This window comes from Anolis carolinensis, chromosome 6 (genome assembly GCF_035594765.1).
Source record: "Anolis carolinensis isolate JA03-04 chromosome 6, rAnoCar3.1.pri, whole genome shotgun sequence".
In the NCBI taxonomy this organism is placed as follows: domain Eukaryota; kingdom Metazoa; phylum Chordata; class Lepidosauria; order Squamata; family Dactyloidae; genus Anolis; species Anolis carolinensis.
The window spans coordinates 21582586-21601514 of NC_085846.1; the positions used below are offsets into that span (position 1 = coordinate 21582586).

Sequence of the window (18929 nt, forward strand, 5' to 3'; positions counted from 1 at the left end):
CAATTGATATTGAAATAAAGCATGTAGGGAGCATTCATATTACAGTATTGCTTCCGTATCCATGGGGAATATGTCCCTGGACTTACTATGGAAACATGAAACTACCGATAATAGCAACCTGTGTTGAAATGAATGACTATTGGTGGACACTTACTAGGGAATTTCTCTGGAGGACTTGGCAGATGTCTAGAGAGTACACTCTAGGGTTTTCAGGTCCTCCAGCACAACTCTAGCCTGCTGTTGGCAGACACATATCATATAATTGTACTGGATGACCTAGAAAACACCGCTTTAGTATTTCTAGTCCTTAAACTTCTGTGGTAGAATGTCTCTTTTTAGGACTTGATGAAGATAGATGGCAATGCGTTCTCTTTGTAAGAACTCTTCACCAGTGGAAGAGATGGCCACAGAAGGTGGCGGTTCTTTTTCTTTGGAGATCTTTAAACAGAGGTTGGGTGGTTATCTTTCAGGAGGGCTTTAGTTGTGTACAGTACAACCTACTTCACTCGTTCAAATTGCGTACAGGGAAGATCCCCATCTGAAATCAGGAGGAACTGTTGACACTGATAAAGGGTTGTACCTAGTTGGCTCATTGTAAGGCATTCCTGTTCCATGCCAAAGAAGGCATGGGTAGGACTGGTAGGGAGCAAAGAACACAGTACTGATTAGATAAATTAAAGTAACTTGACTGGGATCCAAGTGTGTTATCGAATCAATCTTCGGGAAGCGAGGGGAGGTGAATGAATTCCATCTCATCCACACTTGCTCGTTTGCTTTTGCCTTCCACGCAAGAGGACAGAGCTTACAGTGAGCGAGCGATTGAAGGCTTCTGGTTCACTGGCTCCAACTCCTAATCCTAGCCATGGGGAGCCTGTTTACAGTTGTGGTGGGACTCCTGATCCTTATGCCCCTCCTGGGGAATATTTTCTTTCCTTACCTTTGGTTGGATTTATCTTTTCTCTTCACCATGCTACGTGTGGGATATAGGTGGCAGAAACGTATCAAAAGCAACCCACCCCTTACCGTGCTGGACATCTTCTTGGAGAAAGTCCAGAAACAACCAGAAAAGCCTCTGGTTCTCTTTGAAGAAGAAGTCTACTCCTACAGGGACATCGACAACTGGAGCAGTAAAGTGGCCAGAGTGCTACAAAGCCATGTGGGCCTGAAAGAAGGGGAAACAGTGGGTGTTTTCTTGAAGAATGTCCCTGCCTATCTTTGGATCTGGATGGGCCTGGAGAAGATTGGCTGCACCATGGCCTGCGTCAACTATAACATCCGATCCAAGTCCTTGTTACATGTGATCAGCTCCTGTGAAGCCAAGGTGCTACTGACAACGCCAGGTGAGGGCTGCCTAGGTATAAGAAATGGTTACAGCAGGAGGGATATGTCTATTCTGTGCTAGTCACATGATCACACCTAGCACATACATATCAGGACAAACACCTTTGTTATTGCATATCTCTTCATTTGGGCAATTGTGCTGATTTGCCAAACCAAGGTCCTGCAATCATCCTTCCACATACCCATGTAACTCATACTTCCTTGGCTTCATATATTTTTTACAGCACTTTCTCAGTGTCAGCAATAATTATTACCAACATTATAGAGTTAAATAGTAAGGGAGGGGAAGGGGGGTGGGGAGAATGCCACATACTGATACCTGTCAGCTCTATATGGGGCATTTTTTTCTAACCCCAGTTGAGGAAGTTAGTGACCCTACTTTGGTACCATCTTAAGAATTCTGGTAACACCTTCATGAATGGCCATTGTTAATCCAGTTTTACAAGATCTTTAGCCTTCTCTGCCAGAGTGCTGGTTCATCAACAAACTACAACTTCACAGGGTTATATAGCACTGAGCCATGGCAGTTGTAGTGGTGTCAAACTGTATTACTTCTACAGTATAGATGCACTCGTAGTAACTTGACCATTTTAACATGTATTTAGCAATTGCATGTGATGGGATTTCTGGGACTTGAAAGCCAAAAACATCTAGGGACCCCAGGTTGAGAACCACTGCCCTATATGCAAAAGTTACATTGGTGGAAATGGTTCATAAACAATATACTACATAATTTCTAAGTGGGAATTTATATTTTGACCTTCCAAGACAGGAGAAATTTGTTGGGATTCATCCTGGACTACTCAAGTCTAAATGTAGTCAGATAGATGATAGAGTTAGATTGAGGGAATCCTTCCCCCCCCCCCTTTCCAAAGCATGCCTAGATAGGATTCACCATTGTTTCCTGGTTCCCATCCTATTTAGGTCAGCCCACCCTTTGATGTTCCTAGAAATGTAATCTCTCCTAGGGCTTTGACGTAACTTCCCCAATTTGATCCTTTGGAATGTTTATGGCCCTAGAGAAGAAGTGACCAGACCCACGAGGCTGACCGCCATTCCAGCTTCCTGCTTTGTTCCAGAGAGGACGCACCTCTGTCCTCTATTAGTCAAGATGTAGCCTATCTATAGAGTTTTTTATTTTAATCCGTCTATGTGTATTAGAACAGGATAGATCAGTTAGTTAGATCCAAACCTTTTCTATCCATCAATGGATTTCTTTTTACCTCAATAAATGCTTTTAATCTTTAAAGCTAACTTTGCATCCCTTTTGCCTTCCTGATGACACAGAGGCCTTCCGAAACTCACACTCGCGTAAGTCTCAAGTCTCACCCTGCTGCAATTCTTTACTCTGCTATTTTAATGGGAATTTGCCTCATAAAAGAGGGTGATTAGAGCTTAACGGCTCTTCCATTCCCAACAAAGGGTTACGGGCCCAGAACACTTGTGAGCAGACAAAGGGTTTTAATGCCCAGGAGGACGCGGAAGTGCTGAGTAAGGATTTTTAAAGGATTGGCATGAAAAAGGAGCAAAGATTATTTGGAGGTAATTTTTTGGATTTTATTTGTTGATTTTTGGAGCATCTTAATTTTTGGAAGCTGAAGATGGAAAGGAGACAAGATCCTTTTGTTGCATAATTTCTAAGTGGGAATTTATATTTTGACCTTCCAAGACAGGAGAAATTTCAAAAAGGAGTGCCTAAAAAGTCAATTCAGATTTCAGTTCTTTTTCTCTTTAAGACTTTCAGGGTGCAATTGAAGACGTCCTGCCTACTCTAAACAATAAAGGGGTACGCGTTTTCTACCTGAGTGATGACTCTCCAACTGAAGGTGTGGAAGCTTTGCAGGGACAGATCAAAACCAGCTCAACTGAACCAGTTCCTGCTTCTTTCCGAGCCAACATAACTTCCAAATCAACATCCTTGTATATTTTCACATCTGGAACCACAGGTGAGGACAAAGGATGTAACCTCAATGACAGACCATGTTGTTGGACTTCAAAATATTTTCCTGATTTTTTATGGCATGCCTTTGCAATGGCCAGTGAGTGGTTTACACCATGCTTTGCAATTCTTGGTACTTCCAGCTAGAAAAATCAAAGTTTTCAACGCCTTGAAGACTTATCACCAGGCACAGAATTGGGTTGAATGAATGTGTGGTTTGATTCAGTGGAAGGGAGTTTCAAATTAAATTTGACCCAATCCTCACAGTACATGCAAGCGTATTTTAACCAATGATGTTTCCCAGCCTATTCTCCACTCAAGTGCACTTCTGCAAATTTTCCCCTAACATTAAGTCCAGTCGTGTCCGACTCTGGGGGCTGGTGCTCATCTCCATTTCTAAGCTGAAGAGCCGGTGTTGTCTGTAGACGCCTCCATGGTCATGTGGTTAGAATGACTGCATGGAGCGCCGTTACCTTCCTGCCAGAGTGGTACTTATTGATCTACTCACATTCATATGTTTTCGAACTGCTAGGTTGACAGAAGCTGGGGCTAACAGTGGGAGCTCACCCAGATCCCTGAACTTCTGGTCAGCTAGTTCAGCAGTTCAGCAATTTAACCTACTGTACCACTGGGGGCTCCTTTATAACTTGATTATAACTGTGAGATAATCAAATGGTACAGTTAATCCTCTTCTCCATGATTTCTGCATCCACAGATTCAACCATCCACAGATAGATAGATAGAGATAGATAATTTAAAAAGCCAGCCCTAATTTGACAATTTTATGGGACACCATTTTGCTCAACCACTGTATAATGGAACTTGAGCATCCACAGATCTAGATATCCATGAAGGGTCCTGGAATCAAATTCCAGCAGATACCAAGGGTAAAGTGTATATATTTAGTCTGCAACCCAACCATACATAGTTACTGTTTATATGCCTGGAGCTCTTAGAGTGAGTTCTTCATTCATGAAAGTTCATGCTTAAATGTGTCTGTTGGTCTTCTTCTCTTGTTCTGCCTGCAATTAAATGTTTCTGCTTTCAACGCAGTCGCCACATGATATTGGATGTGTTACCTCTAATACAGAAAAAGTTTAGGAACCACAATGTTGGTTGATCTGAGATACAGAACAAAATAATATCTTATAGCTGGTGTTTCTACTCTTGACTATTCAGAGAAAGAGTGTGTGGATATTGTTAAGATTTGTGAGCATGGAAAGGCAAGTTGTGTGTTTGGAAGTATTTGTTTTTTGATTGAGGCAATCACTTCAGGTTGTGAAATGAGCCCCTTCTTTGCCTACCTCAGGGCTACCAAAAGCCGCTATCATCACCCACCGAAAAGTGTTATCAGCAGCTAATCTATTCGGCCTGTGTGGTGTCCATCCAGATGATATCATCTACATCCCACTCCCACTGTACCATGCATCTGCATTAAGTGGGATTGCATCATGCATCGACATTGGTATGTATAGGAAGTCTATGGGGACTGACCATACTGTAGGGGTGTGATAGGCAAGAATGGATGACGTGCGGAACCATTATGCATATAAAGGCGAATAGAGTAAAAAAAGATGTGGAAGCTATCAGAGGATGTTCAAGATGCTTTACTTACACCACATGCTCAGAAACATTTACCATCAAATTGCTCCATAAGCTACATTTCTTGAGAAATAAGAGTATGTAAACAAGGAAAATAGCCAGCCCTGGTCCCATGGCAGCTAAATTCTCTACTCCCTCAACAGAGACTAGCCAAAAGGGTCTAGGTCAGTGGTTCTCAACCTGCGGATCCCCAGATGTTTTGGCCTACAACTCCCAGAAATCCCACTCAGTTTACCAGTTGTTAGGATTTCGGGGAGTTGAAGGCCAAAACATCTGGGGACTCACGGGTTGAGAACCACTGGTCTAGGTGAACTTAAAAAAACCCAACAATTTGTACTCACCTTGTAGCTGCTTTACTACACAAAGTTTGTTATTATTTCTTTAGAATGCAGTTCTTTTGGGTTTAATCTGCATCAGAAACCTTGCCTTTAACCCCATCATTTTCCAGAAAATCTAGATTTTCGGGCATGTGGACAATACTCCATTGTTGTGGAGTTGGGGGACAAATTAGTGGTGGATGGGACAGGTTGATGGGAGGCCAGATGGTAACCTGATCACCCACATCAGGAAATTACTCTTTCACAGTGTTACATTTTTTAATGCTTAAGAAAATGTGTGCTTGTACTTGGATCTCAATATATCAGTATGAGTGCATGCATGCTTAAAGGAAATGTGTATATTTGCATGCATGATGGCAGGGGAAACGGAGTGGTTACGGCGATGTGGCTAAAAATATTCACCTATATCCCCTAGTTGTTGTCTTTACGGCGGGTGGGGACGAGAGATAGGGCCTTCTCGGTGGTGGCTCCCCAGCTGTGGAACTCCCTCCCCAGTGACATTCAGCAGGCCCCATCCCTTTTGGGGTTCAGAAAAAAACTGAAGACCTGGCTATGTACGCAGGCATTTGAAGAATAAGCATGTGTTGGCTTCGACGCGGTCTGAATTACGGCTCTTGTATAAGGTCTGGTGGATGAATGGCATAAGCACTTTGCATTGTTTTAAACTTCGTATATTGTATTTTATGACTATTTTATGACTGTTTTAACTGTTTTAATCATTTTAGTTTATTGTATATTGGTGTAACGGCATCAATTGCCACTTGTAAGCCGCCCTGAGTCCCCTCGGGTGAGAAGGGCGGGGTATAAATAATTGAAATAAATAAAATAAATAAATTTCTTTTGGAACTGGAAAATGTTTTGGAAATTGTTGACCACATGCTTTCACTAAGTTCACCGGGGGAAATATGTGGTTGATTATTATGATCTCTCCACAAAAATGGACCCATCCTCTTTTCTGAGTAGAGTGGTGAAAGGGAAAAACTGAAAGACACATCAGTTCCTTCTATTCTCTCTGCTGTGGTGCCATTTCTGACCCTTTTGAATGCTCGATTGGAAAAATGACAAAGGCAGTCAGGGACAGCTGCCCCCCCCCCCCCCCCCCCGAGGCATGAATAATATTTTCCTCTCCATTGAATGACTCTTGACTTTTTCCTAGGTTATATCAAAGTCCATAATTTTGACCACAAAACCTGCCCAAGATGTATACATGAAGTTGACTTATACATAAGTATATAAGGTACCTTTAGTTGCTAAATGCAACCACGTGTATCTGCGTGCTGGAGCCCCCAAATCAAACATTTACCAGCCTTAATTATCATTAATCTCTCCATGGCTAAGCTGAAACTAAATAAATAGTCAAACAGACAAATAGACAGAAGTTGTACAAGGCCACATTGTTTGCACATAGAACAGATTAGCTGGTCACATATCATTGATCCAAAAGAAGCCTTCACCCTCTGTGCAATGTTGTATTTTGAAGCTGCAAGCCGATACCTACTTGCCTGAGAAAATGCAGGCATAATAAGTTCAGAGTACAACAGGGCTCTATAAAGATAAAATTAATACACCTTAATGATTTCCTATAGTGCTAAGAACTATAAAAACCAATAATTAGGAGACAAATCCCCCCAAAAGTAGGGCAGAATATAAATGCTGTAAATAAATAAATAAAAAAAAGTAGGATCTGTATACAGTTCTGTCTATCTGTTGCACTGGTAGAAATGTCTAAATATTGCAATAATTTATTGTGCATTGCATTTAGAAAAGAGCATCCTTCTTTACTTAACTCATAAATACCCTCTCTGTCTTTTCTACAAGGCGCAACATGTGTCCTGACACCTAAATTTTCTGTTACAAAGTACTGGGATGACTGCAGAAAATACCGTGCCACTGTAGTCCAGTATGTAGGAGAAATTATGCGCTATGTGTGCAATGCACCAAAGGTAATCAATGAGATAGGTCAAGTATTTTGGAATAGTGTCTTGTGAAGAGTAGAACTGGATTGTCCTACAGAATCTCACACTTGAGCCCATGGAACAGATGTAAGAGCAAAGTCAGTGTGATCCTATGAAGACTGTTTGAAATATTGTTGGGGATTTAAACTTGTGCAATCAAGTCAGGCTAGCAGTTGGACTTCTTCATGGCTTGTGTAACCAAAGTAAGATCTCTTTGTGAAGGTTGGGCAACAGTATGTGCTATTCCTGGAAACACCATTTATGGTGTTCCTAGTACAGTTGTATTTCCTCACCCACAGCTTCCAAAGAATTGTACCAGTCTAGTGCTCTCAAAAGAATTGTGAGCATAGCCGCAGATTCAAACATCGTTATGAAAGTGATTCATGTTTATATACTTCTTTCTCCCCTCCTATTCCTCTTCATGAAAACTGATTCATAAGGACTCTGGGTTTCTGTGCTGTCCAAAGAAAGAAGATCTAGTTCCATTACTGGTAGTCATTGAAATTATGGTGTCTCCCTCAAAGATTTGCGAGAACACATCAAGAGAGGCCCTTGACACATTTGTATTGGGAGTTATTTCTATCCCACTACAATGCCCAGAAAAAGCTAATACAGCTTCTAGTGAATGAGGGGAAGGGGAAGGGAAGAGTGAATAATTGTTGATGCAACACATGTTGATCACCATGTTTTTGTAATCAGACCCTCGGATTCCCTGCCTGGTTTTCTGGAGTAGCTATTAATTTAACTATTCTATGTAGTCCAATAATTATTCTTTTGACTTGTTGCCTTGCAGAAAGACAACGACCGTGACCACAGTGTCCGACTAGCAGTAGGTAATGGCATGCGAATGGAGGTCTGGAAGGAATTCCTGGACCGCTTTGGACCCATACGTATCTATGAGCTGTATGGAGCTACTGAGGGGAATGCTGGTTTTGTTAACTACACAGGGAAAGTTGGAGCTGTGGGAAGGACCAACTTTTTAATCAAGGTAATAAGATCACACTGAAAGGTTTCAGGATTTCCATGGGGTGCTAAAGCTTTGATTAGAGAAAGAGTGGAAGATTTTTTTTGTACCGTGCACTGATTGTTGCATTGGCTATAGGGAAACATGATAAGAAGATTGTTTCTGCATCTACAGCTTAACCATATTCTGATTTTGGAAAGGATCCAGATGTGTACAAGGCTGATTGCCCAGGATTCTTCCAGTCATAAAGTGACCATTCAGTACTTTTCATAGCAAGGCTGTATTCCACAGCCAATGAGTTGACTCTTGGGCCCATGACAAAGCCATTTTATGGCTCTCCCTAGATCTTGGATAAGAATCGACTCTACTCCAGCTAGCTAGAAGATAGTTGTTTTGCTGCTCTCAATGCCATCAAGTAATTTCTAACTTAGGGTGGTTTTATGTGCAGTGGTTCTCAACCTGTGGGTCCCCAGGTGTTTTGGGCTACAACTCCTAGAAATCTCAGCCAGTTTACTAGCTGTTAGGATTTCGGGGAGTTGAAGGCCAAAACATCTTGAGATCTACAGGTTGACAACCACTAGGTTATGGGGTTTTCTTGGCAAGGTTTGTTCAGAAAGGATTTTGCCTTTGCCTTCCTCTGAGATTGAAAGAGTTTGGCTTTCCCAAGTGGCTTTTCATGGCTGATTTGAATGCTCTTCTCCAGGGGTTTAGTCTAATGCTCAAACCAGTCCACTCTCACTGGCTCATTAAGAAGCAAGTATGTAGCTAGTTCCAACATCTCTAACCCTGTCTCTTTAAGTAAATCTGAGAAATAATTACTCATTTCATCTGAATCTGGGAATAGCCCCTTTAACTGAGGTTTCTGTCTTATTTACAAAGGGGAAAATATGTTCTATCTGTATGTATCTAGTTTAATGACAAACTGTAAGAAGCTGTGGTCAGTACTGAATGCATAACATATAACATATAAAGCCATAAACATGTAACAGACCCACACAGTATATAGAATATATAAAATACTGTATTTACAAATGGGTGCAATCCACATAACACTACAATTTATCAAATTTTAAACTACAGGAATTAATAATACTTCATGGGGACATAATTCAGTTGACCATGTACCGTACATCTATTTAGACCTCATGGGGTCATGTTGCCATTTCTCATCTGTTCTGTTTCAGAAACTGATACAGTTTGAATTTATTCAGTATGATATTGAGAAGGATGAGCCTGTGAGGGACGAGAAAGGATACTGCATCCCAGTGGCTATAGGTAAGCGTATGAAACAAGTACTTAAACACAGACTGGGATAGGGGTGTGTAGTCCTTTAAAGCTTATGCTGAATTGCACTGGTTGCTATTTGAGGTCACACAAGACTCCTTTTTGTATTGAAACAGACAGATATAACTAGCTGTCTGAAAATTATGGAAGTATATTATGGGGATTTCTGAAGTACCTTTCATGACAGGTGCAAATGTATCTGAGGAGAATCATAGTGAAGGTTGACTTCAGTAACATTTGTTGATGCATTCGTGGAAGGCAGCCTTATGCCTGGTTCTGTGGGAAAATAGGTCTTTGCAAATTCTATTGGGCTCCCTTTTCTTTTCAAGGTAAAACTGGTTTAATGGTAACCAAGATCACTGAGAATGCCCCATTTGAAGGCTATGCGGGAGACGTGCAAAAGACAGAAAAGAAAATGCTTCGGGATGTCTTGAAGAAAGGAGACTGCTACTTTAATAGTGGTGATCTTCTGATGCAAGACCACGAAGGCTTCATATATTTCCAGGACCGGGTAGGAGATACCTTCCGGTGAGTCTCAAAGCATACTCCTTAATGTGGATAGGTTCTTCTTATTGTTGAGAAGATGGTGCTGGGGTGGTGTCTGTTGAATCCTTGGGTCTTGTTGGCACCATCATGCCTATGATGCATGCACTGTACACACCAGTGGCCCATGGACCAAGTAAGGGAACATTACACACAAAACAGCAGAATAAGGCACCCCATTTTTCTCACATCAAGAGACTTCTATAGCATAGAGCAATTCTGTGCATGTTCATATGGAAATGAATCCCACTGTGTTCATCTGGGTCAACACCCATGCAAAATCTAGATGGCACATGCACAAATGTAAAAAAAAAGAAGTCAGGGAGGGAAACTATGAATTAGGAAAACTTTGGTTTGATTCCCAGAGGGATCTGCGGGATGGCATCAGGAATCAACGCTATCAAGCCCCCGATGAGACCTGAACCTTCATTGTATTAAAAGAGAGAGTGTAGCATAGACATTTCAGAGAGTTAGACTAGGCTTAGAAGTTTCAAGTTCTAGCTAATGATCAGCCATGAAACCCATACATGGATCAGTCAGCAGGGAGCCATGTGTGCCATGCTAATACAATTAGAAAAAAGGTGGAATGTGGCTGATTTAGCTATCTGGTCAGCTAGACAGACTATTAAAAAACTCATAAACGTTCACTTCTAATCCACTAATATTAACCCACCCTCTCATTGCAGCTGGAAAGGGGAGAATGTGGCCACTACAGAGGTTGAAGCGACCCTGGTAGAAGTTGACTTTATTCAGGAAGTTAATGTATACGGGGTACCAGTGCCAGGTGAGTCTGAAATGTGATTAAAAGCACCTTACTGATGTTTTGTTTCATATCCAGTAATATGTGATCATGGTCTACTCTTCAGAAATGTGTTGAAGCAGAGCTGGTTAGAATCCACATTTGTACCCATTTTGGGTATCTTACTATTTTTTTGCTTTTTTTGTTTTTGATTCTTTGAAATGATTTCCAGAAGCTTGTGGATGTATAAGATCATATTAGATGGGGTTAACACAAACAGGCCCAAAGTTCCTTTGTTGCCCTTTACTAAAATTTCAAAACAGGCTTCGTGTTGCCTTGAGATACTTTGTGTTAGAGCGTGAAAACATGTGCGGGGTGAGAAAATGCTACAGTTTGCCCTGACCTTTTCTATCTTCAGCAAACCTATAACCTTCATTCATGTATTTGGTCAGTGTGTTAATAGATAACATGGAGAAGCCATATACATGTATTGTCAGCCTTTCATAGTTGCTGGAGTAAGGGTCACATAAACGTGTGTGTGTGTGTGTGGGGGGGGGGGATGACATATTAAAACCTCATTTTTTACCTAAAAGAACATCTCCAGTGGCTCAGTGTGTTAAAATGCTGAGCTGCTGAACTTGAAGACAGAAAGGTCCCAGGTTCAAATCCGGGGAGTAGAGTGAGTGCCCACTGTTAGCTCCAGCTTCTGCCAACCTAGCAGTTCGAAAACATGCAAATGTGAGTAGATCAATAGGTACCGCTCCAGCGGGAAGGTAACGGCGCTCCATGCAGTCATGCCGGCCACATGACCTCGGAGGTGTCTACGGACAACACCGGCTCTTCGGCTTAGAAATGGAGATGAGCACCAACTCCCAGAGTCGGACACGATTGGACTTAACGTCAGGGGAAACCTTTACCTTTACTAGGTCTTCCAGGATGACTTTGTGGTCAATTTCCACTGGAAGCTGACCTTAGAATTATACTGAGTGACTCAAAGATTCCTAGAGAGGTGTTTAGAAGTTGATGATAGAGTTGAACTAAGGAGTCCAGCATTTCATAGAGATAACATTTTAAATCTCTGATAGTCAAATCTGCAAATGTAGAGGGCTGGCTGTATATTCATGTGTGGAAACTCTTCATATGCCTGCCAAGCAGACCAGTGAAAGAGGCCATGATGCCCTGTCTGTCTGTCTGTCTGTCTGTCTGTCTGTCTGTCTGTCTGTCTGTCTGTCTGTCTATCTATCTATCTATCTATCTATCTATCTATCTATCTATCTATCTATCTATCTATCTATCTATCTATCTATCTATCTATCTATCTATCTATCTATCTATCTATCTATCTATGACAGAATACAAGTACTAGAACATATGATCTTATCACCATATGTTCTTTCAGCATATGAGGTCATTTGAACTTCTCCTTGCTTCTTCTAATCTTCTAACACCACTGACCACTCCACAATGTTTTTGCCTCCCCAAATTGGCTGTGGAATTTCAAATGGGGGAGAAATGGAATTAATGAAGAGGTATACGCAAGAGATACAACTGGATGAAGTTTATGGTCTTATTACTATAGAACTGCAAATCACCCTCTCTCACACTTGCTCAAACATTCACTCGAGGCAGAATTTACTCCCTCATTCAATATACAAGTCCACACGCAATGCCTACTACCTTCTGCCATACATTGTAGTTGTGTGTTGTTCATCACTGCCCTAGTAGCAGCTAAAAGTGAGTGTTGTTTGTAACATCCAGCTCTTTCCCTTAACCACACTTTTCTTATTTGTTTCAGGGCATGAAGGAAAGATTGGGATGGCTGCCATACGGCTCAAGGAAGGACTTCCCTTTGATGGAAAGAAGCTATATCTCTATTCCAAAGATTATTTACCAAATTATGCCATACCTCGCTTTATTCGTATCCAGGTGTGGAAACTTTGTGTTGCTTTACTCCCTAATGTGGATTTGTAACTGTGCAACTTGTAAAGAAATCTCTACAGATATATGACTTTGAAGTTGCCAAAGAAAACTCTGGATGCTTGCTGATAGGAAGGGCAACTGCAGCAAGGAAAGCAATAACAATAGGACAGGCAGGCCAGTAATTGTCGATCTCTGAGAGGGTGATGTGATTTGAGACGTCTACCAATGACATTAACATAAAAACTCAAGTCATGGTCCAGAAACCAGTTCAATACTAAAATAGCATGGGAAACTGGGTATTTTAGGTAGAATAATTAAAGAAGAGGCTGACAACTTCCTGGTGTGTCTCCCACCAAGTACTCCCAATTCCATTGGAGACTCCAGGGTTGGTTCTGATGCTTCTACTTCTGCTGAAATTTGGTGGTACAAATGGAATATCACTTATATGTATTTCAGAAATACAAAATACTAAAAAAATCAAAAATTCTACCTATGGGCAGCTGAATTTTTTTTCCTGATACTCCAGTGTATACCAATTTTGTTTCATGAGCAAGAATATTGAAAATATTGCATATAACATTCTCTTCAGGTTGTGTGTATAAGGTGTATATGGAACATAAATGGATTTCATGCTTACATCTGGGTCTCATCTCCAAGATACCTCTTTATGTACTGTATATGCAAACATTTCGGACAAGGAATGATCAATGTGTAGCTGCCAAGGTTCATTCCAAGGGTGTGTCAAGATTACAGGACCGTGGCAGGGCATTCACCACCCTACTTCTATACCTATCTTGCTGCTCTGTCTGTTGTTCTTGGCCTGCTGTAGCTCTGATGTGATTAAATTGACTCAAGTTCATTTCTTATGTTTCTTGCAGGACTTCCTGGAGCTCACTGAGACATTCAAACAACGCAAAGGTCAATTGGTGAAGGAAGGATTTGACCCCACCGTCATCAATGACCCCTTGTACTTCTTAGATGACTCAGAAAAATGTTATGTGCCCATGACTCAGGAGATTTTCAGCTCCATCACAGAGAAGAAACTGAAATTGTGAAAAGAACTCTCATCATGTGGTGGTCTCCTCCATGTTCCAAATAAGACAGGGAACCTAGGAAGAACTGCATGTGTGACCTCTTGGTTTCTATCCCATTTTGATACTGTGAGAGAGTTTGGAATGGGTCATATAGATGTAGGTTCACTTTTTTGGCATCCATATGAGGTATTTGATTTGGCAAAAAACATATGAGAAGCAGTAAAAACAAAAATGTTCAGGAGTTGGTGGTGAAAAGGAAGAGATTAATATATATATTTTCCCAGTGTAAGTGCCATCTTTTTTTTTTTCAATACCCTGATAGATCAAAGACCAACATAGGGTAGTAGAGTGGTCAATGATGAAAAGTTAATCTTTGGATAATATAATACCCAGAATACTCTACCCAATTTTTCAAGCTCTGACTAGAGATTAACCACTTCATCACACAGACTTTTTTACCTGCCATAGGATGCATCCAGTACAGTTTGGGGTTGGAGCCCACTATATCCTATCAAATGGTGTAGAGCTACTCCTGGCAGGGCTCCATCCCCAAACTGAGCTGAATGTGTCCTAAGAAAAGTAGCACACAGGAGGCTTCTTGTGTTCTCATTGCCAGCAACTGGGCAAAAGCAGGGGAAAGCTGGGCAGCCACACTTTCCCCATGTGATGAGGAAGGAATCCCTGCGGGTATTGCGAGGTGCTGGGCGACGGATTCCCCCTGCAATTGTCCACGTTAGATGACTTCCTGTGATGATGTCCTTAAAGCAATTTGACACCACTTTAACTGTGATGGCTAAATGCTATGGAATCCTGGGATTTGTAGTTTGGTGAGGCATCAGCACTCTTTGGCAGAGAAAGCTAAAGATCTTACAAACCTATAACTTTCATGATTCTATAGCATTGAGCCATGATACATAGCAGAAGATGAGAGAAACTGACAGTTTTCGATTGCTTATTTTTGAGGCCATGGATTTGAGTGTTGTGGCATGCAACTGATGAAGGACATTAAGCAAAGGGAGTGAACCTGACCTCCACAGCAACAACCACCAAGTACATTTATGTTCATTTAATAACAAATTGAACAGTACAGAATATATTAAAATTGGCAGGTAACACATGGGATTTGATTACTAAGCTGGCATTAGAGGAAGAATGGCATTTGAAGTTTGAGTATATGCTTCAGACCTTCTTTCATTTCTTTATTCCGCAGGGAAAAGATGATTGGGTTTAGTGCTGGGGTCACAACATTGTAGAGCACAGATGCCAAGGTGTCTATCTTTACCGAATGGCAAGAGCTGGGTCGGTTGTAATTGAACATGCAGGTGCTGTAGAAGATGGTGACCACTATGAGATGTGAGGAACAAGTGGAGAATGCTTTGTGGCGGCCCTGGGTGGTGCGGATCCTCAGAATTGCCCTCACAATGTGGCTGTAGAAAGCCATGATGCATAGAAAAGGACTAACGCCAAGCAGCAAGGTGACTACAAACAATGTGATTTGGTTCAAGAACGTGTCCTGGCAAGACAGTTTGAGAAGCTGTGGAACATCACAGAATACATTTTCAATTTCATGAGAAGCACAGAAAGGCACCTGAGCAGTCATGGCAGTGTGTAGCATGGCATTGAGGAAGCCACAGACCCAGGAGGTTGCCACCAAACCTGTGCACAGCTTTCTGTTCATGAAGAGAACGTATGTAAGAGGGTGGCAGATAGCAACATAGCGGTCATATGCCATTACAGCCAAAAGGAGACACTCAATGCCCAGAAAGGCCACTAGGAAGTAAAGTTGGACTAGACAGCCCTGAATAGATATTGTCTTTATCTCAGTCACTAGATACTTTAGCATGTGGAGCAGCGTGACTGAAGTGTAGCAGATGTCCAGGAAAGACAGGTGTCGGATGAAGTAGTACATGGGTGAGTGTAGCCCAGAGTTCAGGGATGCTGTGGCCAAGATAAGCCCATTGCCAAGCAAAGCAGTGAGATATATCATGAGAAATATGAGAAAGAACAATAGGTGGGGCTCAGGGAAGCTGGAGAAACCCAGGAAGACAAAAGTCACCGTTTGATTTTGGACCAGCTCCATGTCTCATATCTGAAATGGGGAAGAGGTTTAAAGAAGGAAAAACACAAAAATAGGTCAAAATTAGGCTTCTTTAAGTCCTTGCGATCATTTTCCAACTCTACTATTCTATGATTCTATGATTCTATGATTTGTTTCCCACTTTATTTCGTATAACTTTCATGTTTGATGTGATTTGTTGACATGACCTCTACAGTCGGGCATCCCATGGGCAACGTTTCTTGTAAATGGCTAATCTTTCCAACCCAAAAGCATTGCTTTGTAACATTTATGCAATATTTTTGACACTAAATAAATAAATTACATAATTTCTACTATTAAATGTTTTAATGACACAGTTGTCTCTAATTTCCAACAAATACATCATCTACATTATAGGACTAAGACTATATCCATAACACATAGTATAGCTTTGCTTTACCACTTTGAGCCCCATGGCTCCAACTTCTGGGATCCTATGATTTGTAGGTTGGTGAAGTCCTTAGAATTCCACATTAGAGAGTCCTAATATGGGATTCTATGTACTTCTATATTAGGATTTCAGCAAAACCGACTACAACTTCTATGGTAAAAAAAAATCTAAGTACCTCAACTAAATTTCAGGCTTTCATAAGATGAAGCTGTGGAACTTTAAGCAGTATTATGTACCTATGCACCCCGAATCCATCACAATTGATGTATTTGCATATTTTACTCCTGGTAATTGTATAAAGCTGCTCAGACAAATACTAAAACTTGGGCAGCTAAATAAAAAAAGAGGTATCTTGTACTTCTAATAGTTGTGTGGACAAAGGAAATTTCAAACAGTAGGTAAAGCTTGAATGACAAATTGTAAAAGTTAGAATCCTGTGCAAAAGTTAGAACTCTGTGCAACTATCACAAATACAGGAGTGTTGTCCTTCAAAAACAACAATCAAGCAACCAACTTCTTTAGGAGGGTGAGGGCACTTCATCACTGAAGATACTTTACACAAGGAGGTACTGAATAGCCATTTGCTAGGATTGCTGCACTTGCCATTTGTATTGCCAATCTTCCATTGATCTGGGCACTATACATGATGGAAATAGACATTCCTAATGTATATTTCCATGCACAAAATTATGATCTGTACATGGGTAGTCTAGCCAAGAATTTATTTGGTTAAGCTGCATCTATAATGTAGCACCCCAATATGCTATTCTAGCTTATTTGGAGACAACAAACTGAAGTGGGACACTAAGAGAAGAGAGGAGAGATTGGATACATGATGAGCATCCCTTATCTGGAACTCTGAGATCCAAAATGCTCCATAACTACATAGTTGCCTAAGATATTGTTTGCTTTTTGATAGTTCATTGAACACAAACTTCATTAAATGCATGAAATTATTAAAAAATATTGTACATGACATTACCTTCAGGTTATATACATAGAGGGTAAATGAAGCATGGCTTTAATTTGTGTAAAATATGGAACCCATTGCCAAGATATCTCATTATGCAAACACAGGGATTCCAATATCTAAAAGAAACTAATATATCTGAAATCCGAAACATTTCTGGTCCCAAGAATTTTGGAGAAAGGTGCCTGTGACATTTAATATCAAATCCTAGATAGATGGCTCTGGAGAAGGGGAACACATGGGTCAATGTAAATAAAAGAGGGGGGAAATTATAGAATATGTTTATAAAACTGTAACATTTTCTCAAATAATAATAATAAATTAGTAAGAAAAAAAATCCTAGATAGATGAATAGAAAATTATGTATATAAAATATATTTACCAGAAATCTCATACCACTGAAGATTTCTTTTCATATTTTCATCAGAAGATGCCAGTTGTATTACAGGACAATATCCCATGAATATTTCAGCTTTGTTTATAAGATACAACACTTCATTTTAAAAATATTGTGCCTTTGTTGTAGATCCAAGGGGATGATATAAATGTATCCTGTGCCACTGGGACTGATTCACAGGAGGAAGTGTTACTCTTTGAGATATTCCAACCCAATGTAAACACAATTTATTGTAACTTGGGAGTCCATGTTCCTTGATTGGACCCAGAAGACATCTAGATTGGTCCTACACATACTTTTCTTCAAGAGTACCTGGATCAATGTGGATAACAGCTAGACAGCACTATCTCTTCAGAATGCTTTTTAAAAAGTAATACTCATTTTAGCTGAATTTCAGCCCCATCTTCTGGTTTACACCAGATCTAAATCTTGGGGCTAACTAATAAAAATATAAAGCCAATGGTACATATATTGAGAAAAAATGCAGAGCTTTTACCAAGTCCACCTTCAGGCCAAAACACAACTAGTTGGGACAGTTCTTCATGGTATATATCACAAGTTTTAATATCCCAAGTTAACTTATGGTTCTTCAGAATGGACCTCTCAAGAATCACACATTTATCTCTGGGGCCCCATCTACACTGCCATATAATGCAGTTTAACTGCACTGAATTGCATTATATGAGTCCATACTGCCATATAATGCAGTTCAATAAAGTTAAACTGCATCATAAGACTGCATTATATGCCAGTGTAGATGGGGCCTGGGTGTCATATTCTCCTTATGAGAGAAGAATTTGTGTGAAATGTCCATTTGTTGTCCCTTACTTTGGATCAGTACTTTTGTTGCTTTTGTTTTTAATGGCTTGCTTTGAGATGACACCAATATTCACACAAAGTTACTTACCCACACTCTTGGTGTTGTATTCCTGAGATAGTTCCTGCAATGTATATTTGAAATTGCTTTCCTGAGTTTTTCTTGGACCTGCTCATGGTGCCTCTTCCGGCTTTTCCATTGGGTACCCACTACCACTAATTAATGTGAATAGGTGGTCTTCATTTGCACCTATAATACGTTGTGTCAGTTCATTAACAAAGAGAACTTTTTTGAGATATGAAACAAAATCTAGCTTATCTGAACTCTATCCAATCCATCCTCCAAGAAGATCAGTGCAGGGTCCATGTTTCTTCAATGGCCTCACCAACAAATCATTTCTGATAGCAGCAGTATAGAAGTTGGGCAAGATTTGGCCCCATCTGCACTGCAGTTTAATAATGCAGTTCAATGCATTTAAACTGCATTATGAAGCTACATCATATAGCAGTGTAGATGGGGTCTTTATTCTCTTCTCTATTGAAATAACATATATATTCACGGATGGCTTTTATATGCACTCAGCAATAGTATTATTTG

At 40.5% G+C, this 18929-nt stretch overlaps 2 protein-coding genes across 3 annotated transcripts; one reads left to right on the forward strand and one right to left on the reverse strand.

Moving 5' to 3' along the window:
- The first annotated feature begins 160 nt into the window (after nucleotides 1-160).
- On the forward strand, nucleotides 161-13948 carry LOC100562367 (long-chain fatty acid transport protein 2). 2 transcript variants are annotated; one of them, XM_003222704.4, is made up of 10 exons: nucleotides 161-1340; nucleotides 3078-3287; nucleotides 4590-4745; nucleotides 7039-7163; nucleotides 7969-8163; nucleotides 9324-9414; nucleotides 9753-9951; nucleotides 10653-10750; nucleotides 12501-12631; nucleotides 13504-13948. In XM_003222704.4, the coding sequence occupies exons 1-10, from the start codon at nucleotides 863-865 to the stop codon at nucleotides 13678-13680; spliced, it is 1860 nt and encodes a 619-aa protein (XP_003222752.1). In that variant the 5' UTR covers nucleotides 161-862; the 3' UTR covers nucleotides 13681-13948. The 2 variants fall into 2 exon arrangements, with proteins under 2 accessions (XP_003222752.1, XP_062840698.1); XM_062984628.1 differs by lacking the exon at nucleotides 161-1340 and adding an exon at nucleotides 1687-2883.
- A 544-nt stretch (nucleotides 13949-14492) lies between these two features.
- LOC100562562 (olfactory receptor 5V1) lies at nucleotides 14493-15870 on the reverse strand. The gene has a single exon (XM_016994638.2). It carries the CDS (start codon nucleotides 15737-15739, stop codon nucleotides 14801-14803), a length of 939 nt encoding a protein of 312 aa, XP_016850127.2. The 5' UTR covers nucleotides 15740-15870; the 3' UTR covers nucleotides 14493-14800.
- Between the last annotated feature and the right edge of the window lie 3059 nt (nucleotides 15871-18929).